Genomic DNA, 20,763 nt, shown 5'->3' on the forward strand with positions numbered 1-20,763 from the left:
CATATGCCAGAAATTGACAAAAACTAATATAACTAATGAGAAAAAAAAAAGAGGAATTAAAATTTTTAATCAAAAGAGAGCAATAAAGTCACAATTTTTTTAGATAATTATATCATAAATACCAAATGCCTTTATAAGTTCCTACATTGAAGTTGAATAAAAATTAATATTCATGGCTCAAAACTGCAGCTATGGGAATTTTCTTTTAAGAGAAATTCTTCTTCTATTCCATATATAAGTGTTTCATTATAAAAAAAACAAGCTATCATGCAAAATAGTGAACAAAGGAAGACTATAGTTGATATAAGGAGTTGGTTTCATAACAATACTACTATGTTAACTCATATAGTAAAGTCGAAGAATGCAGAGTATCCAACCAAAATGATACAAAGAGAAGCTACAAAAGGAAAAATTTCAAGGTATGTCCGAACCTCCTCTGGTCCTCAAGTGGCTCCACCACTGCGTATGCTTCCTTCATATATTCACATATGAGTTTGAATCATGTTTCTCATTAATTTGAAATAAAATATCACTTGTATTAAAATTTTTGAAATGGAGTTACATTTCTTGTCCCATACGTTAATAAAATTTGAGGTTACTTTGTGTTAATTTTGAGGTTACGGCACAGCGAGGCAGCCTAGAAGGATTTTGGTGCTTCTTTGGGTTGGATGCATGCATAGCTACTGTGCCACTACTAAGCCAGCATGTAGCTTAGGTGGGTTGAATATGGAATTTTGGAAGACGGATAATGCGTTCGGGGTCTGACTTTTAAGTATCCAGCTAACAAATTGATTGTTCGGCTAAGGAAGGAACTTTGTTGACCTAGATTCTTTCTCCACCTTGCTATCAAAATCAGGTACTATTTTTAGTTCATGGCAAAATGATACTTGTTCAAAACTGAAAGTGTTTGGACGAGAAAAAAAAAACTAGGATTATGAGTGACAAGAGTTTTTTCTATTTTTCTTTATTTAAAGAAAAGCCTCAATTTATTTACCGCACAGGGCCTCCTAAATCAATAGACCGAAACTAATACAACAATTTTAGGTTGGTTGTGAACATGGTCGTGATAACATGTTAGGCCATGAACATTCTAGTAGCAGCGTAATTTGACGCAACACAAATCGATCAAAGGGTTACCAACGTAATCCCTTGTAGAACAAAGTCTTAAATCCACAAGAAAATTGAAAGAAATTACAAAGGATAATTTGATTAAAGATTGAATTGATGATTACAATTGAAAAATCCAACAACTTAAATAAAGGATTTCAACTGCTTGAAACAACTTAAAGGACTTTGGTAATTAAAACAACACTGATCAGATGACAACTCAAAGGTCTGCTTTCTATAACAAAAATTAAAATGGGTGCATTCAATTGGAATTTTGTAGGGATTTTAATGGATTTATACATCCATGGATTTGGTGAAGTTTACTTGATTCCTAAAAAGTCTTTGTAAAATTGTGAGTGAATTCCCTCAATTTTTTAGGGGGGGGATTTGAGGTTTGAGAATGTTTAAACAAAATCTCTCCAATTCTCTCAAATTCACCAACTTTTTAAAATTCTTAAGAATCAATTTCTAATTGAATATACTAGAATATAAACTCCTTTTCAAATACTGATTGAATACACCTAGACTTTCAAAGAATCAATTAAAATTCTGAATAAGTACCCCTGAATTTGTAAAAAGAATTCAAATCTGTCAAAGTCTCAATTGAATACACCCCTAAAACTGTGTTTTGGAAGCCTAAACGACTTCAAATGGCTTAAAAAACGATGGGCTCATGGTATACCATGAGTTGTTGTGTTCGATATTTTCTTCAAAATCAACATATATATTATACATTCAATTCTGACGTCAGAATATTATTTGTTGTCATTGTCTAATCTGTCACAATATCGATTGAATAAAATATTTTTCAACTTTAATTCTTCTTTTCCATAATTTAAACATTTTATTTTCTTTACATTTCTTCTTCAAAATTGACCCATATTTTATCCTACATCTTTATCCCATCGACTAGTTAGCTTCAGTAAAATTTCGGCCTATGTTAGAATTCAACCTAATTAGACTCCAATGACCAAAAACAAAAAAAACAAAAAAAACCCTAATTAGACTCTTGGTCTACGCCACGCCGCACGTCCATTTGTCATCTTAGTCCAATATGGCCACTATATAGCAGTCCAAATTCATTCTAGTCGGGCGGTTTTGAATTTTGGGTACAAACATGATGGTGTTCGCCAATATATATGTGCAGTTGTAAGGGGTTATTCTTGCTTTATGTGACGTGTACCCTAATTTGGTTTTGATCTAAGGATTTGGATTCCGGATTCAAATTATGGGGTTCTTAGGAATTCTCACATTTTAGCCATTCATCGTGCATCGTGGGATCAGAAATTATTTATTTATCTTTATTTAAAATTAAACACAAATAGTACCTGACAAATTCAAACCTAAATGAGTTGGTCAACTTTATCATGGACAAGTTAGTTCACTTTTTTTTTAGTAATTAAACTTAAAATATGGTATTTTGACTTAAATTTTTGGGTCAATCTCAGTTACTACTCTGAATTTTCTTGGTTTTCAACAATTGGTACATGAAGTTTTTTTCATCCCAGAGTGGTACCTGAAGTCATAATTTTGGGACCTTTTTCATACATCTGTTAATGTTACTGTTAAATCAGTCGTTGACTGGTGACGTGACGTCCACGTGGACAATGATAGGGTGTCACACGTCAATATTAAAAAGTTAAAAGTAATAAAAAATTATTAAAAAAAAATTGGGGTCTTCTCCTACCTCCCATGACCCTCCCTCCCTCCCTTCTCTCCTCTGCACCCACCTCCAAACCCTCTTCTCTTCTTCGACAGCCCCACCTACCAGATCTCGTCGCGAAGCACTGATGTCATGGCCGAATCGGAAGCAACATCAAAGAACCAATTGCAATCAGAGGAGCATCGCGAGATGATATGCATCAAAGGGGTTGCAATTTTGGTTGGTGCCCCATGGCTCTCCACTGTCGTCAAATATGGTAGGTGGGGCCCGAAGGTTCGTGCTCACGAGGCCGTCGAAGAGTAGAGTAGAGGAGAGGAGGGTTGGGTGGGTGGAGTCGAAGAGGGAGGGGGAATGGTGGATGTGCGAGGAGTTGAAGAGGAGAGGAAGGTTGGGTGGGTTGGTGCAGAGGAGAGAAGAAAGGAAGAAGGGAGGAAGGGAGGGGAGGGGGAGGTAGGAGAAGACCACTAAAAAAAATTTAATAAAATTTTTAATTTTTTTAATACCCACGTGGGCCTCATATTGATACGTGGCACCCAATCATTGTCTATATGGCCACACGTCACTAGTTAACGGCTAATTTAACAGCAACCTTAACGGATGTATGAAAATATCCCAAAATTATAATTTCAAGTATCACTATGGGATAAAATAAATAAATTTAAAAAAAACACTTCATGTACCAAATTTTAAAAATCAAAAAATTTTAAGGTAGTAAATTGAGATTAATCCTAAATTTTTTTATTGTTTATTCATAGCTGAATGATTTACCTATCATTCCCTTATTACCAATATCACTCACTTTCCAAAAAATGTAAATAAACATACCACTAAAGAACTTTTTTTCTTTTTTCTTTTTCTCCATCAACGTTGTCATCGTAATTACACAGTTTTTTGTTCCCAAAGAAAGACAAGTATTAGAAGTGGTAAAAGTGATAAATGTGATTGGAGAAAAGAAAATTAAGAGCTAGCAAACCTCTACTGATTTCAAAACAATCTTTTTTACACATGGGTGTAGAAAACAAGTATGATATGATTTAAGAAAGGATATAAATATACACTATTTTCTTCTATCTACATACCCACAAATAAAATTAAATATAGACGTGTAAAAGAAAGAAAATCATCGTGTGAATATCATTTCCCTACTATAATTATCTGCCGTAAAAGTACAAAGGTCAATTGGATCCGTCCATATGACTAATTGACGTACGTGAGCTGGACAGTATATCAATCCAATTCCAATTCCAGCCATAAGGCCCCTTCTCCTACCGTGTCAGCAATTTGGAGTTTCTCTCACCTCCTTTTAGCTTGAAAAAACTTATTAAACAAAGCTCACGAGACACTGATAGATTTTCAAAAGCTTCGAAAAAAGGCCATCCACAAACAGAAATATTACATAATAACAAAGGAAATATTATACGTAGCAGTCCCATATAAAACAAAAACGCGAAAACAAATCGGAGAGAGAGAGAGAGAGAGAGATCTCAACACAAGTTGTGGTTGATATCCATCCGACCTCTATACACTCCCACTACCAACTGCAAAAGCAACAAAACCCCTTGAGGGATATCCAACCTCATTACACAACTTGTTTGCCTCCTCTACTCTCCTCTCACATCCTTCATTCTAGCATAGCTACTCCGATGGAGCAGTACTTACTGGCTAGCTGTTAACCCTAGAGGGTGAGCCGTGTGCTTGAAATTATTTTTCAGCAGACTAGCTGATTTATTAGCTACTACCGCTGTTAATTTTGGTATTATTTTTTTGCATCCGGAAATTAATCAGAAATAATTGCTTGATGCTTATTTTATCACCTTTGCGGGAGGGTCATCATCACCATCAGCTCAAAGATGAAAAACAATTAGGTGATGATGGTGACGTGGAGAGTAGTTTTGCTTTTAATGGCGGAAATAACGCGGTGCTTGATTTCCCAGAGTTTTCCGGGGGAATGGGAATGGGGAGTCTGCTGGATAGCATCGACTTCGATGACTTCTTCATTGGTATCCATGACGGAGATGTGTTGCCGGATTTGGAAATGGACTCGGAAATACTTGACTTTTCAATTTCAGCACCAGCCGGCGACACCAACACAACAACAACTACACCATCCAAAGAGGAAGAGGAGGTTGCTGACGGTTACTATAATACCGCAAAGACTACGACGACGTTGTCCAAAGTGGAAGAACCGGAGGAGGAGGACATGCAGGGGCATGACGAGGTTGCTGCAGCCGCAGTTGGTATAACGAGTACTAATAATAATTCAGGGTTGAATCAAAATTACTCCAGCTCCAGTACTACTACTACTCCTACTCCCGATCATCGAGTAGATCAAGAAATAGCGAGTAAAAGATATGATACTAATGAAATTAGGGCAGCTCATCGTCCATCCTCCGGATCCACCCGAAGAGAATCAGCTGATCAGAAATTAGCAACAAAGTCTTCATCCACAGTCCAATCCAAGAATTCTCATGGGAGGCGAAAAGTTAAGGTACATATATATAGCTTGGCTTTTGCAATTATCAATTAAATTTCTAGGTTTTGCAGTATGTTACTTGAGTTGGATGAAATATATGAGAAGCTCGTACTATGTAATATGTATAGATAACAACTCTCTCTCTCTCTCTATCTCTCTCTCTCTCTCTGTGTCGGTCATGGGATCTTCACAAACTTCATCAACTGCAAAGAATTCACGGGAATCAAGCAGGAGCGGATTGTAATTTATTCGTTTCTTATCAAGCTTGTGAATGGCAGTGCTCTAAAAAAATGTTTGTGAATGGCAATAATTGAGAGAGAGAGAGAGAGAGAGAGAGAGATTTGTGGTTTTTTCTTTTGTATCTTTTCAATTATTTGGCAACTTTAAAAGAAGTTTTTGTATATATATATATATATGCAGTGCGGGATCTGACATTGAAAATGGTTTTGGTTATTGAATTGTGTGTAGGTGGATTGGACACCAGAACTTCACAGGAGATTCGTGCAAGCAGTAGAGCAGCTGGGGGTGGATAAGGCAGTTCCTTCTAGGATTCTAGAGCTTATGGGAATAGATTGTCTTACTCGCCACAATATTGCTAGCCACCTTCAAGTACAATATTTTCCCCACCTAGTTAATTCTATACTACTCTATTCCATCTCTAGTTAATCTAGTTAATTAGCCTTTATACATAACATATATACATGCTGAACATGGAACTAGATATATATAGCTTATTCAATTGTCAGTCTGCGTTTTTATTTTTTTGGTTTTAGTTTAGGTCTCTCATATATAGTTTAAAATAAGGGTGTTTTCCTTCAGATTGATATTCCAACGAGCGGTATAAATAAGGGTTTTCGATCTTCAAAGAGAAACAAATCTATTTGGGAATTACAAAGATATTTGTTTCTTTCATGATTTTGGAATTCGTTTTAGTGACTTTTCCAATACATTTAGATTTATAAATTATTATTTAATGTGCAGAAATATCGATCGCATAGGAAACACTTGTTAGCCCGTGAAGCAGACGCAGCTAGCTGGACCCAGAGACGGCAAATGTATGGGGCAGCAGCTGCCGCTGGAGGAGGAGCAGGAGCCAAGAGTAGAAGGGACGTCATGATGATGAATAGCCCTAATTGGCTTAATGCACCCACCATGGGTTTCCCTCCGATAACTAGTACTACACCTCCTCCCATGCACCACGCTCAACACCACCACCAGTTAACCGGACCCTTACATGTGTGGGGTCACCCCACCATGGACCAATCCATGATGTACATGTGTCCACCAAAGCATCATCTTCCCCACCATTTCCCATCTCCAGTACTACCACCTCCACCAACAGCTCCTGCACATACATGGCCTCCTCCTCTACCATCTCCTCCAGACGCTTCGTACTGGCACCACCCTCACTCTCACCACCAGCGTGTAAGTTCTTTCTCTCTCTCTCTCTCTCTCTCTCTCTCTCTCTCTCTAAACAAATTGGTTTAGTTCTCTATCTCTGTGTCTAGTTAAGTAAAGTGCTTCTTAGTATAATTCTCTATCTCTAGGTCATTTCCTTTTTCAGATTTTGTCTCTTATTTATACTTTTTAACAAATAAAAAACCTTAATTGGTAACTGTATTCAGTTTTCCAAAAACTGAAAGTTGAAAATTAAATGAAGGAAAATTTTGAAACCTTACAAAAGTAGTTTTTACTCCAAGAACTAAAAATAGTTGTTATAGACAAGTTGACTTGCTTGGTTAACTAGAGCAGGAGAGATTTTTCAGTGTAACCGTCACACGAGGTGGTACACCACGTGTTCTTATATAAATGGTGGGTTATGTGTGTTAAAAGGTTAATAACTTAAAAATTAAAATTTTCCACCACTTGCTTAAAAACACGTGGTGTACCATCCGTGTTCCCGTCACAACTAAAAAATTTCTCCTAGAGCAGTATGCTCCATTCTATACACTCAAGTTTGAACCTTTCTTGTAGTTTAGATAAGATTTTTGCTTATTTTTAGCTCCGTCCCCTATAACTTGATTTTAATCTCACTTTGCTTCCTATAACTCAAAAGTCGCAACTTTGCTCTCTGAAACTCAAAATTCGCTTCACTTTGCCACCTAAAACTCGATTTTGATTTCATTTTTCCATCTGAAACTTGAAAGTCATCTCTATAAAACTCAAAATTTGCCCATTGCTTTAGATCTGTTAATTTCTTTTTATTTGGGTGAGCCAGGCTAATCAATTTCATTTTATATTTTCATCTCTCAATTTCTTTTAAACTTAATATTCTCTGATTGTTGAATGTTGATGCATAATGAAGACTTATAATCAAATTTATTGCACATGCGACATAGTTAGTTATTGGGTGTTGGGTCCCACATATGTTTTAGGAGGCGACCAATAAGTTTCAGGGAGAAAAAAGAGTCCATAGTCAAAGTAGAACAAATTTTGAGTTTCAGTGAGTAAAGTTATAACTTTTGAGTTACAGGAGCAAAGTTAGATTAAGATGGAGTTCTAAGGAGTGTAGCTAAAAATAAGCCTAAATTTTTAAGAAAAACTAATGAAATGACTTTAAAACTTTGAATATTAATAAAAAAAATCATTTAATTAGTTTATTTAACAATAAGGACAAGAGAAAAGGGCAAAAAAAAAAAACCTACATAAAGGCGCGTGCAAGGGCACGCCAACCAATCCTTCAGCTACATAACACTTTAACATAATCCAAACATATTTTATTCCTTTAAAATTAAAATTTTAAATTGAGGTGGGTTTCGTGTGATTTAGAATCACATATGGGGCAAGTATGGTTGGGAGGGAGTGGGTCAAGTCTGGGTTGGGATGATGGGGGGTGGGTGTAGGGGTGGGGCAGCGGCGGTGAGCGTTTTGGGAAGGGATGGTGATCGAGTTTTGTGGAAGGGCGGGCATGAGGCATGCCTTTTCTTTTTATTTTTTATTTTATTTCTTTGTTTTTAATTCATACAATTTTTTAGTTCTTGGTTTATAAATTGATAATGGAAGAAAATTAAGTATTGGTGTAGAAAGCTAAGAAATTGAAGAGATTTAGAGAAAATTTGATGAGAATAAGAAAATTAGAAAAAGAAAAGTTGTTTGGAATGTGAGAAAGTGTCTAGAAAAATCAAAAAGAGGAGATAAAAGAATGGTCGTTAGACTTCCTGGAGAGGTACCATATTTAGTTTTAAAACATATTCAGTGCATGCTAACTTGTGTTCAATTTTAAAAATAGTACCCGTGTTCAGTTGCAGAAATAGTGTAGTAGCTGTGTTCAATTTTAGAATAATGTAGTACTCGTGTTAAGTTTCAGAAATAATTAGTGTTCAGTTTTCAGAAATAGTGTTCAGTTTAAAAAATAGTGTAATACCGTTCAGTTTCAAAAATAGTGTGTGCGTCATTTTTTTAATTTCTTTATTTCTATTTTGTTTTTTATTGTATTAAACTTTTGCCATTTTTATTAAAATTTAAGTCATTTTCATTAAAGTTCAAGCCATTTTCATTAAATAAAATTATAGATGGTTTTTGCCTTTTGGTTAAAACAAACTTAACCCTAACCTTTTTCATTAAAACTCCCAAATTTGAGTACTAAAATACATTTACGACTTGATGGTGTAGGTTCCGGACGGACTAACTCCAGGAACACCGTGCTTTCCGAGGCAGCTGGCTGCTCCGACGGTAACTAATCATTCCTTACACTTTTGGAGTTTGTAGTTTTTATTGGTACAAATACAATGCAATTCATAAACATTTTGGAACATAAAAAACGTTCCATAGATTACATGATACGTTAGCCGACATCTTTTATGAATGCGTGTCAATGTATTTTGTACATGGAACAATATTTTGGCTTAATTAATTTTGTTTGAATCTTATTTGATGCAACAGAGATTTCCCGCCCCACCGGTTCCGGGTATTCCACCGCATGCCATGTACAAAGTAGACCACGCAGGCATTGCTGTCCCCACTCCACCACAATCTGGCCCTCACCCTCGTCTCGACTTTCATCCGGTGAGTCAGTCTGTCACTTAATTCTTTGGGAGTTATATTGCAGAAATGTTCTCGTAGTCAACTAACCAACAATTCGTGATTGTTCACTTTTAATATTTTTAGATTTGATATTAAAGATAAAGAATAAAAGAATGTATTGTTAATGTTTTAATCTCAACACTTGATATTAAATCAAAAGATCAGTGACCATGAATATTCTTGGTCATCAAATGACCTAGAAAACGAGATCTTATTTATTATCTGTGTATATAAATTCAAAATCGTTGATATCTCATTAGCAGTAACTTTAGTTTAGAACTAATTAAGGATGACAATTTAATCTCTTTTAATTGTATATGTAACAGTCAAAAGAGAGCATAGATGCAGCCATTGGAGATGTTTTATCGAAACCGTGGCTGCCTCTTCCTCTTGGCCTAAGACCTCCCACTACTGATACCGTCATGGTGGAGCTACAGCGACAGGGAGTTCCAAAAATACCACTCTCCTGTGCCTGATGGTGTTTGTTCAAGACACAGAGGTTGAAAACCTCAAATTTGACGACATGTCCTTTCATAGATAATATTTTACACATCGACCTGCTCTGCGAGTTTTTTTCTTTTTTTTTTTTCTTTTCGGCCCGTCATTCTTCTGCCTTCTTCCATAAGCTAATTGAGTACAAACTACTTTCTTCGTAATATGTGTCCAAGACACCTTCTTATATTAGCATATATATGTCGGAATAAAGCGAATGATTTTTGTAGTGGTTGTTCAAAGTAAATAAACTACAAGCTTTTTATGCTCAACCATGCACTGTTAGTTTGCCTTCTGTCCACAATTATATGGTCACGTTTTAGCGTATAAAGGTAGACTCACTAGATTCGAGATGTGATGAAAGAACAAAATGGTAGAATATCAACGCCTTGTAACTAATACATATAATTTTTTCAACCTGGGTATAATTTGAAAGCTAATCTCAATTTCTTACTTTGAATATACTAAGTTATCTAATAGGTCAATATTATATTATATATTTTACCCTATTCCTAGTATAATTTGGTAATTATTTTGGTAGAATTTTGATATTTTGCTTTATATTTTCAATGTAGGACATTCGACTTCCTCTGAAGAAAAACGTGATCATACAAACGAATTTTAGAGTGATTCAAATTGGAGGACGTTCGTGTGTCTCTTGGCTTGTTCGTATCAAAATTTGGGAATTTTCTACCAAGCGGTTATTTTCTGACGATTTATTAAAGAAGTAGTGTACATTGCTGAAAAGTGACGTTTCTGGGCTTAAACTGCATTTTTGGAGCCCAAAATGACCTCAGATGGGTTCGTGGCCTTCTGGATAAGTGTTTAGAATAGTCCAAGCTTTAAATCCAGCTATTTTGGGCCAGTTTTGGAGCTGATTTGGGTCCAAAACGTGGCTGTGCAGAATTTTGGCCGAATTACCAAGTTAATGTAGAATTATGTTTCTTATTTTATTTCAATTTATTAGGTTTCCTAGTCTTAATCTAAGACCTTTTACTAGGAGGATTTTAATTAGAGTAATATAAATAAGCCTTTTTGGCCAGCCTAGGGTTTGGGGAACATATGCAAGATTTAAGAAGAAGAATTTGACTAAAGCTCAGAGATTTTCAGACTTTATTCTACAAGGTGTTTTCAATCTTTTTCTAGTTTAATATAATTTTTTTGATTTTTAATTATGAATATGCGTAACTAATTTTCTTTTGCTAGGGCGATGCCTTGAGCCTTAGCATGAATATGTAGTTTTTATCTAATTGCTTATGATCTTACGCATGCATACTTTGAATTATTAATCAATGTGCTTTAAACTGTTTTTGTTTCATAATGATTCATGACCATTAGGATGTTTAGATAAGTAATTGGATGCAATTCGGTCGGAATGCCATCGAGGAATTGAGTATTGTTTCTTGTGATTGATAGTTGTAATTTCACTTAGGGTGAATGCCACATCTTAGAGGTTGCATGGTTTTTCAAAAGGTTTTCACAAATCATAATGAGTCATGCATGCTTATATTTGATCTGAATGTCACAGACGGATTGCATGTTTGATATACGTTCTAGCTTGAATGCCACAAGTAGAATATGCATAAGGAAAACCTAATCTTCAAAGTTGCATGGGTAATTCATAAGTAATTAGCAAATCTACATATAATTGTTAAGGGGATGGTGGAACCCTAGTGCTTTTCCAAATTTATTTCTCAAAACCTTTTCTCTTTGATTTATTTCCTTTTTAATTGGTTATTATATTACTTTTAAATTCAAAATCAACATTTTCCAATCTTTGTTTCAAATAATTAACTGAGATTTTGGTTTTGCATTAATTGTTTTAAATAATCCCAACGGAAAACAACATTGCTTGAGCCATTTATGTTGGAAAATATTAGTATTTTGGTTTATTTGAATGTTTGGTTTTTTAGGCTTAGCCCGTTAGAATTAGGTTTTGTTAGGAATTAGGGTTAGTTTATTATAAATAGGGTGCTTTGTTATTCATTAGAGAATAAGAAATCATTCACAATATAACCTCTTGGGTTATATAACCATCATGGCAATCTTTCGTTTACTTAATAAAATTATATTAGTATATATTCAGTTTGTTCGTTTGTTTATTGCGTACTCTGATATTCAACTTAGTATCAGAGCAGGTTAAATCCTTCGGGAATTAATCTGTTTTGGGGTTGATATCGATTTGTTTGTCTGTTCAATATCAGTTATGTTGTTAAAAGAAAGATGGTTGAATTTGTTTGCTTGGGAGGGCCGAGGCACACCGTGCTGAACCCAGAACCCCAGTTTGAGACCACTGCCACACTAGATCGATTCCTCTCATACCCGCATCACCACCCACACTTCACTGCCTGCCTGAACCTTCCGTGCATCGTCACCCAGCCACCAGCTTTTATACCAGGTTTGCATCATCGCACCACCAGCCACGCCACACCGCCTTGTTGCCCAGAACTCGGACATGTACGATCCTATTATTGTTAGCATCTGACGTTGTAAATTAGCCCTGAACCTGTAAACCCGTCCGCCCATCTGCACGCTGCCGCTGCAATCAGAAACCCAGCACATCTGTCGTTCGAATCCACCCCGTCGCCAAGCCACCCAATCACGCCTCCACCCATTGCTTGAAATCTCACAGCCGTCACTTGCTTCCTCGCCTGAAAAGCTGCAACCACACCTCGGAGTCTGGGTTTAGAATGTTGGTCTGCACATGTTTTGCGCCCATTTTGCTACCAGAACCGAAGAAAGAAGAAGGAAAAGAAAGAAAAAAAAAATAGAAAAAGAAAACAGGAAAAAGGAAAAAAAAGAAAAAAATGTATGGAGCCCACAATCTGTTGGGCTATTATGATTTGTTTGAAGGCCTTTAGTTGGGCCTTGTTGATTGAAGCCTGGATTGTTCGTTTGCTTGCTTGATTGCTTGCTCGCTTGTCTGTCTGTCCGTGTTGCGGAGTCTGCCTATTTGTCTGTTCGCGTTGCGGAGCCTGCCTGTCTGTCTGTCCGCCTAACAGAGCCTGTTCACATCTGCTTGTTTGCAAACCCATGTCGTATACCGCCATGCGTTTGAGAGGGGGTGTTGGAAAATATTAGTATTTTGGTTTATTTGAATGTTTGGTTTTTTGGGCTTAACCCGTTAGAATTAGGTTTTGTTAGAAATTATGGTTAGTTTATTATAAATAAGGTGCTTTGTTATTCATTAGAGAATAAGAAGTCATTCACAATGTAGCCTCTTGGATTATATAGCCGTCATGGCAATCTTTCGTTTACTTAATAAAATTATATTAGTTTATATTCAGTTTGTTCGTTTGTTCATTGTGTGCTCTGATATTCAACCATTTATATTATAACAACCTTGTTCGCTTGCAAGTATTTTGTGTGATTTTAACCTCTTTTGCACAAGTACCTAAAAATCCTATCATTATCCAATCCAATTCAATCTTACGTATTATGTTAATATGACTTATAGAATGAAATCTAAAACATTTTAAATTGAAAGTTAATAGCAACACTTAGGGCTGGTTTGGTATTGCTGTGCTTTGAAAAAAAAACTGATGTGAGAATAAGCGGCTGTGCTGTGAGAATAAGCGGCTGTGAAATAAATCAGCATAGTGTTTGGTAAACTTTTTTGTAAAAGTGCTTTTGGAAAAAAAAAACAGTCTGATAGTGGGTCTTTTCATTAAAGAAGCATTGTAGCTCCGTGTGCTTTGAAAAAAAACCAGTTTTCCAAAGCTGCAAATAGCAGCTTTAGCTTTTTCCTTTGATTTCAGCTTATTCTCACAGCAACTTCCAAAATAAGCCCTTTTTTTCAGTTTACCAAACACCTAAAACCCTCATAGCTTTTTTTCATGGGTGCTTTTTTTTTAAGCACCTCACTCCCAAACTAGGTCTTATTCATATCAGTAGCTTTTTCTTTATAAATAAAACTTAGGGATATATCCCAAGTGGTTAATTATGACTCAATATAAACTCTTCAATATGATATACCACATTTGAATTTGAGTTTACCATGTACCTTACCCAAGATGCTACAGCAGCTGGGAATATCTCAAAAAACCAACTCAGATTATGATACTACTCAGCAAACCAATCCTTTGGGTTGTTAACAATGTTTAAACTATATAGATCGGTTTTGTATTTCAATTGCAAGATCTGAGTACAATGGTATATATGTGCTGCTAAATAAATTCTGCTCTTGGACTTGTCAGTGTATCTCGCAGCTGCAACCGGCCAAAACCTCCCGTAAGACTTCAATATATATGGCTGTGCTAAGGTTTCTTTTGTGTAGATCAAAAGCATATAAGGATAATCATGCATGCGATAGGATTAAACTGAAAAACACTTGGAATTATCAACTTGATAAACATGCAAACTTATCAATTTAGGTGTTAACTAACATTCTAAATAACAAGGCAACCAGGAGCTGATTCATCAAGTCCAAACCAAAATAACGGTAATAACCAAATCAGGATCAATTCGTAAGCCCAAAACCATGCAGCCAAAACTAAATGTATTTGAACCAAAATAAACCTAATTACAAAAAATGCATATGCATGACAAACTTACCTGAGTGTATCTAAAATGCTTGACATTCTTATGATCAAGAGCACGAGAGACAAACTTAGACTTAAATAATTATAACCGAAAACATGCACTAGTATAAGAAATTACAAACTCAAGCATTTTGTTAGAAATTGCCAATTTTACACAAATGTCTTTCAGTCTAGAAGTTTATGTGATCATTCTTAGTGCTTTAAACCTGATGGGTGGTGATTTAGGCCTTCCAAAGCATCATTCACAACAGCCCACTTGAGTGGCTGATTTCCCCCACCATTTCTGGAGCGGGGTCGTAATCAAAAACAAAAAAAAAAACAAAAAATATGACCTTTGAAAAGAAAAGCACTCACAATGTTTTGACATGTCGAGGCACGCAGGCATTCTTAGTCCAGTGATTGCGCCACAAACAACAATACCTTCAACTTCAAGATTGCTTAGAAACAAATCAATGACTATTGGGGTAAGATGCCATGCTTTTTGTTCATGCCGCTTTTATCCAATACTTCTGTAAATACTGTTTTATTTGGTTTTTCTTTTTTAGAAATTGAGTGACGATAAAATATTTACATTAAGACCCGTGAGATTGAATAAATTGATGTCAAAATTGCCAGTCACAGTCACGAAACTCAAACCTAATAAATCTTTCACTTGGAAATGAAACTAAGTGATTTTCTTTTGGCATGAAGCACAAACATAATTTGAAAAACAAAAAAACAAAAAACAAAAAAAAACACATCATCAAGCAATATCAAAGGAAAGCCAGAATGGGAATGGGGAGTGGGGCCTCTCACCGTCCTTTTCTTTTTCCTTTCTCTTTTTAAATTTTTCTTTACCTAACTAACTCAACTGCCAATATAAAATATAAAAAGAACTAACTCAACTAGTTGATCTTTAGTCGGAATGGGGAGGTGAGTTCGCAAAGCATGTTTAGCTTCTCATACAATTTTTTTTTTTTGCATTTGGTCATTAGATTCAACAAATTTAACAGGGACAATGGACAAGGCTAAACTAGATTGTGTGAGAAGTTAAACAAGGTGTATATTTATCATTAATTATTGATTCATACACATATGTGTATATAGTGTTTAGCTTACAACTCAACTATTAAAAGTAGACTAATTTAGTGGTATAACACGTGTTAAAAATTATGTAAAAGATCTAACAACTAATTGCATTTTGCAATCTTCAGATTTGAGGTGATTTTCAAAATGGGTTAAGAGGCTCTAATTTTTTTGACATTGCACTTTGAGGTTTTCAAATTAGGTAATGCTAGATAGACTAAATTTGTAGACTAAATTTTTAAATTAAAGAAAATGAAAGTTGATGATTGGTTTATTATTTAAAGCGTTGATAAGCGAGCTAATTTATATTGGTAATACATTATTTAGTTTGTAAAGTTTGAGAAATTTTTAGTTGTGACGGGAACACAAGTGGTACACCACGTGTTTTAATAGGAATTGTGGGAAATTTTATTTTTTAAGTTATTAACTTTTTAGCACACATATCCCACCATTTGTTTAGTAACACGTGATACACCATCCCATATACCGGTCACACTGAAAAATCTCTCGTAAATTTTGCCTAAAAATTTAGGGGTGTGCTATCCACACACCCCAAATTAATTCTCACACACCCCTTGTTAATTTCTGTTCGTTGATCTTCTTTAATTCATCCGATCCGATGACCGAAAATTAAAAGAGTGTGTGAGAAGTAAAATGGGGTGTGTGGATATCACACCCCAAAATTTAATCTCTCTAGTATTACCCCTTGAAATTATATCAGCGTAGGACCCTTTGGTTGCATAACTAAAAGGAAAAAGGAAAATCCGTTTCTATAGGCTTTTGACCGAGAGTCATGCGTCATGAATTGCACATGCAGCGTGCCCTATATCCCTCTATTTTCAAACCCCACATGGATCCCCTTCCTCAATCTACGCATAATTGCTCGGCCAATTAGTTAGACAACACAAGCACAGCAAAATCCTCTCTATAAATAAGCTTCAAAAATACAAGACATTACACCACCAAGTCCTAAACCCTAAAAGCAATGGCTTCTTTTGCAAAACCACTGCCATTTTTCTTCCTTCTGGTGCTAGTTTGCTCTTCTTTTATACGCATCATTCATGCTAGACAGAGCGTGTCTTTCAGCAAGGTCACCCACGACAACAACAACAACAACGACAAAAACGATAATTATGTTATGGAGGCGGAGGCCGAAGCACCAACGCCAGCACTACAAGTAGTAGCAGAGGCACCGGAACTAGTACCAACACCGGCACCGACACCAAGTTACACCGAAAGAGACCATGGCAGCAACAGCGGCCTTTATGGTCTTGGCTCGACCAATTCCCCTTCCACGAAGGAGACTCCAACCACAATTACCGATGTTGAAGATCAAATTTTGAGTGAAGAACTTAGCGGTGAAAGTTTTGATCATCCAAAAGGTAATTACGAAAGCACCAACTTGTACAACAAGGACAACATTAATCAGGACACTGGCTACACCGGCAACAGCTACTATGTCAAAAACTACGATAGCAGAGGAGGCTACAACCGCAATCCCCCGAGTGGAGGCAATGGGATTAGTGAACAGCAAGGGATTAGTAAACAGGACATTGGCTACACCGTCAACAGTTACTACGTTAAAAATTTCGATGGCAGAGGAGGCTACAACCGCAATCCCCCCGGTGGAGGCAATGAGATTAGTGAACAGCAAGGGATGAGTGATACAAGGTTTCTGGAAAATGGTAAATACTATCATGATGTGAAGAATGAGATCAAAAATAATAATTTCAATGGTAACTACGAATCAGATGGGAGAGGAAGTACCAGAAATGATGTTGAGGGCTATTATGGCAACAGTCACAGCTCCAATGAATTCAACACCATGGAGGAGTATGATAGGTACCAGAAGACCCAAGGATATGTGCCCTAAATGATATTTATGTTACACTTTGCACAATTATGTCCAACATACAGAGAGATCTCATGTTTTTAGGTGTGCGTTGAAAACTTAATCAATATATAAGAGATTTTATGGTTTGTTTTGGAATTCCATTTGTCTTTTGTATATGTTTTCGCTATAAAAATTAAACCCTTTCACTCCTAACAAGTTTCTAATTCGCCAATTCTTCATACTTTCGAATATATTTATATGGATGAGTGTCCAAAGATGATTTTTTGGTGTAAATAGAAATACTGTTTTCCCTTTTACAAACATCTGCTCAACTGTTATAAATTATATGGGTGCCATGTTAATGTCACATTATTTTCATTTTGTTATATCTAGAAGGTTTAGTCTGAATTCATATTAGTTAAAGAGTCATTGGGTTAGCTAGGCAAATTATCTTATCTTATTCTTTTGTCCAAGGATAGAAGATTTTATTGAATTGGAATAGAAACGTATATAGAAGATTTTATTGAATTGGAATAGAAACGTATACATCGGATGCCACATCATTGAACTACCAAACAAATTTTTTACTCTAGCCTTTTTTTACCCCTATTTTTAAAATAATTTAAGCAGTACCAAACCAGTACAAGCGCGGAGATCAAACAAGAACTCTACTGACCTCAAGTGTTGCTTCAAACAGTGTATGTCGTATGGAAAAATTTCAATCGTAGCCTCCGGCTAAACTTCACCTCTAGGGCTCTAACCACTCCCACAAGGGTCTGAGAATCAGATTCTATATCAACCTAGATAAATCCTTTCTCCACACAAGCCACCCGCCCTCACCGGCTTCCGCCTCGACCATGATACTCCATTCGCAATGAATTGGTCACAACCACCCGGACCTTGAAATAGACCCGCAAAATTTCTTGCCACCCACCCAGGGGGGACCGACTTAGGGGCAAGGGGGGTCAGCTGACCCTCCAAACTCTAGTGAATCTCCATAGATGACTTGGATGTTGCCTTTTTTAAGGTTAGAGTTGCCTTTCATATATGCCCTTCAATTGCTTGATAAAATGCGTTAGAGATGTGTTGCCCCTTTACAATCTAGTCCTAATGGGAACTTTAACGAAAAACACCCGATACTGTTCACTTTAACGAAAAATCACATTTTTACACTAAAAAGTCAATCCTAGTACTATTCACTTTACCCTTTATTTTGTCCTTATCATTAAAACTCAAAATTTTCAAGCCCTTTTCATTAGTTTTCCTATACCGGGAACTTTAACGAAAAGCACCCGGTACTGTTCACTTTAACGAAAAACCACATTTTTACACTAAAAATTCAATCCTGGTACTATTCACTTTACCCTTTATTTTAGGAAGAAAAAAACAATCCAAAAATGCAAAGTAAATGAAATGGTGATATCAAAGAATAACAAAGCATCATCATTCTTGGACAAACATATTAATAAGATGCAATGATATCAAACATTGTTAGTGTGTTCAAGATAAATGTGTTTCTTCGTTAAGCATTTATATGGGAGCAACTTTGGAACATGTTAGTTACCTACTCAAATGAGGCATTAACATGTGTGTATTATGTCTTTTCAAATGACTTCAAGTCTATCAAGACTCGATGAAATGACAATATACATGCTATTTCTGATATATAAAAAAAAAAGTGCGCGCTACGTGCGCTATTCTTCTTTTCATCTCGTCTTGCGCAGGCACTAATTTAGAAAATGTCGAACTATGCACCCAGCAATCGCTGTATGATTCCAGGTACAATGCAGAACACCATTGACAATTAACGGACACATTCAACCAATCCAATCTCCAATGAGCAATCAAAGTTAAAAAAAAAAACGAAGAAATAAATAACAATTTAAAAGCAGGAAAGGAAGAACAGCACAGATGTATGATGTATCAACATAATAAATGTCCAACCAAAATATAAGCAACTACTGCAATATTCGAAAATCCATGCCCGAAATATCGGTACTTAAATCCAAATGTATAGCAATTTGACTAAAACAAAGTAAATCCAATTGTATGGCAATGTCTAAATTCCTAAACTAAGAAATTAATTATAAAACAAACATGCGCGTTTAAGCACGTTCACCACGGATCCTCCTAGCGAGCTGAACGTCCTTTGGCATTATGGTAACTCTTTTGGCATGAATGGCGCAAAGGTTGGTGTCCTCAAACAGTCCAACCAAATAAGCCTCCGCAGCTTCCTGGAGAGCAAGAATAGCATGGCTCTGGAACCGCAGGTCCGTCTTGTAGTCCTGTGCGAGTTCACGAACAAGGCGTTGGAACGGCAGCTTGCGGATCAGAAGCTCAGTGCTCTTCTGGTATTTTCGAATTTCGCTGTAAGTTAATATAAAATTGAATTAGAACACGATTCAGGTAACAAAATTCAAGAACATTTGCGTACCAAAATTCAGGAACACGATTCGGATAACGAAATTCAAAGAACACGTACGATACATATAATAAAATTAAAGAACTTGATTCAGAAGATTGAACTGAATTGATTTGAAAACATACCGAAGAGCAACGGTTCCAGGGCGGTAGCGGTGAGGCTTCTTGACTCCTCCGGTTGTGGGTGTTGATTTCCTTGCAGCCTATACAAAATTAAAACAATTAGCAACTTAGATCAAATAAACCCGATAAAATCGCTTGCAATTATCAATTCTAATTTTCTAGACATTAGAAACCCTAACGAAACGCACCTTGAAGGCAAGTGACTTCCTCGGAGCCTTACCGCCGGTGGATTTACGAGCAGTTTGCTTCGTACGAGCCATTTCTTCACAATAAAAGATGCAAAAGAATTTGAAAATCAGAGTGACGAAGAACCGATCAGAAAGAAACACAAAGATTACGAACTCAAACAAATTGGAAGATAACAAACTCGAACCTTTCGAGAGGGGAGAAATTAGGGTTTTGATATTCACACTTCGTCAAGTCGCGAATGAGATAGAAGGAGGGAATGAGAAAACGGTTATTTATAGTGGTAGAGGCGGTTGAAAACGTGGGCTACAAGTCTTCTGCAACAACTAGGGTTTGGAGGGGGTTTTAATTTCGGAAATATCTTAATCCTCGTGATTTGTCTCTGATTGGCTGAATTGCTGATTCGTGGATTGCCAACGTGAATTATTTGTGTTTCTTTTGTGAGGGATTCGTGATTAGGAAAGCTTAACAAATAAAAGAGATAAAACGGAAAGAAAAAAAAAAACTGGAAGTAACGAAAAGAAAACTGTCATGAACCCATAAATCCACGTTGAGCACTAGAAATTATGAGTAGAAGATAAATCTTTCTTCTATTTTGGGTAAAAAAAGGTTTATCAATTTTTTTTCACTTTTTTTGTTTTCTAGTGATTCCAAGTTCCAACATTTAATTTTGCAACATTTAAGTTTGTCTTCTTGCTTCTAATTGTTTTCGAATATTGACTATAACAAACGATACTATTTACACTAAGGGAATGGAGGAGTGGCCTAAGCCTTATAATTGATTAACAATAATATGGTTCAAATTCGTCTTTGGCGAAAATCGAACATAAGATCT

General features: G+C 36.1%; 3 protein-coding genes across 4 annotated transcripts; 2 read left to right on the forward strand and 1 right to left on the reverse strand.

The window, feature by feature from the left end:
- The first annotated feature begins 4,190 nt into the window (after positions 1-4,190).
- Positions 4,191-10,030, forward strand: LOC103444434 (transcription activator GLK1-like). Its single transcript, XM_008383362.4, has 6 exons — positions 4,191-5,258; positions 5,712-5,852; positions 6,225-6,668; positions 8,856-8,915; positions 9,126-9,248; positions 9,593-10,030. Exons 1-6 carry the CDS (start codon positions 4,569-4,571, stop codon positions 9,740-9,742), a joined length of 1,608 nt encoding a protein of 535 aa, XP_008381584.3. The 5' UTR covers positions 4,191-4,568; the 3' UTR covers positions 9,743-10,030.
- Positions 10,031-16,244: 6,214 nt separating this feature from the next.
- On the forward strand, positions 16,245-17,354 carry LOC103444433 (protein E6). The gene has a single exon (XM_008383361.4). It carries the CDS (start codon positions 16,350-16,352, stop codon positions 17,235-17,237), a length of 888 nt encoding a protein of 295 aa, XP_008381583.3. The 5' UTR covers positions 16,245-16,349; the 3' UTR covers positions 17,238-17,354.
- Positions 17,355-19,136: 1,782 nt separating this feature from the next.
- LOC103444432 (histone H3.3-like) lies at positions 19,137-20,233 on the reverse strand. Of its 2 annotated transcripts, XM_017334056.3 has the most exons (4): positions 20,116-20,233; positions 19,931-20,004; positions 19,746-19,822; positions 19,137-19,565 (listed from the first exon to the last, which is right to left on the reverse strand). In XM_017334056.3, the coding sequence occupies exons 2-4, from the start codon at positions 20,000-20,002 to the stop codon at positions 19,304-19,306; spliced, it is 411 nt and encodes a 136-aa protein (XP_017189545.1). In that variant the 5' UTR covers positions 20,003-20,004; positions 20,116-20,233; the 3' UTR covers positions 19,137-19,303. The 2 variants fall into 2 exon arrangements, with proteins under 2 accessions (XP_017189545.1, XP_008381582.1); XM_008383360.4 differs by lacking the exon at positions 20,116-20,233 and having other exon boundaries at positions 19,931-20,101.
- Between the last annotated feature and the right edge of the window lie 530 nt (positions 20,234-20,763).

Source organism: Malus domestica, chromosome 09 (genome assembly GCF_042453785.1).
Source record: "Malus domestica chromosome 09, GDT2T_hap1".
Lineage (NCBI taxonomy): Eukaryota > Viridiplantae > Streptophyta > Magnoliopsida > Rosales > Rosaceae > Malus > Malus domestica.

What these genes read in the sequence shown, in the direction of transcription:
- LOC103444434 (XM_008383362.4), top strand. Translation starts at nt 4,569, where the DNA reads ATGCTTATTTTATCACCTTTGCGGGAGGGTCATCATCACCATCAGCTC. An exon ending in GGCAGCTGGCTGCTCCGACG is followed by an intron (nt 8,916 to 9,125) that starts GTAACTAATCAT and finishes TTGATGCAACAG; the next exon opens with AGATTTCCCGCCCCACCGGT. An exon ending in CTCGTCTCGACTTTCATCCG is followed by an intron (nt 9,249 to 9,592) that starts GTGAGTCAGTCT and finishes TATATGTAACAG; the next exon opens with TCAAAAGAGAGCATAGATGC.
- LOC103444433 (XM_008383361.4), top strand. Translation starts at nt 16,350, where the DNA reads ATGGCTTCTTTTGCAAAACCACTGCCATTTTTCTTCCTTCTGGTGCTA.
- LOC103444432 (XM_017334056.3), bottom strand. Translation starts at nt 20,002, where the DNA reads ATGGCTCGTACGAAGCAAACTGCTCGTAAATCCACCGGCGGTAAGGCT. An exon ending in GGAAGTCACTTGCCTTCAAG is followed by an intron (nt 19,823 to 19,930) that starts GTGCGTTTCGTT and finishes AATTTTGTATAG; the next exon opens with GCTGCAAGGAAATCAACACC. An exon ending in CCTGGAACCGTTGCTCTTCG is followed by an intron (nt 19,566 to 19,745) that starts GTATGTTTTCAA and finishes ATTAACTTACAG; the next exon opens with CGAAATTCGAAAATACCAGA.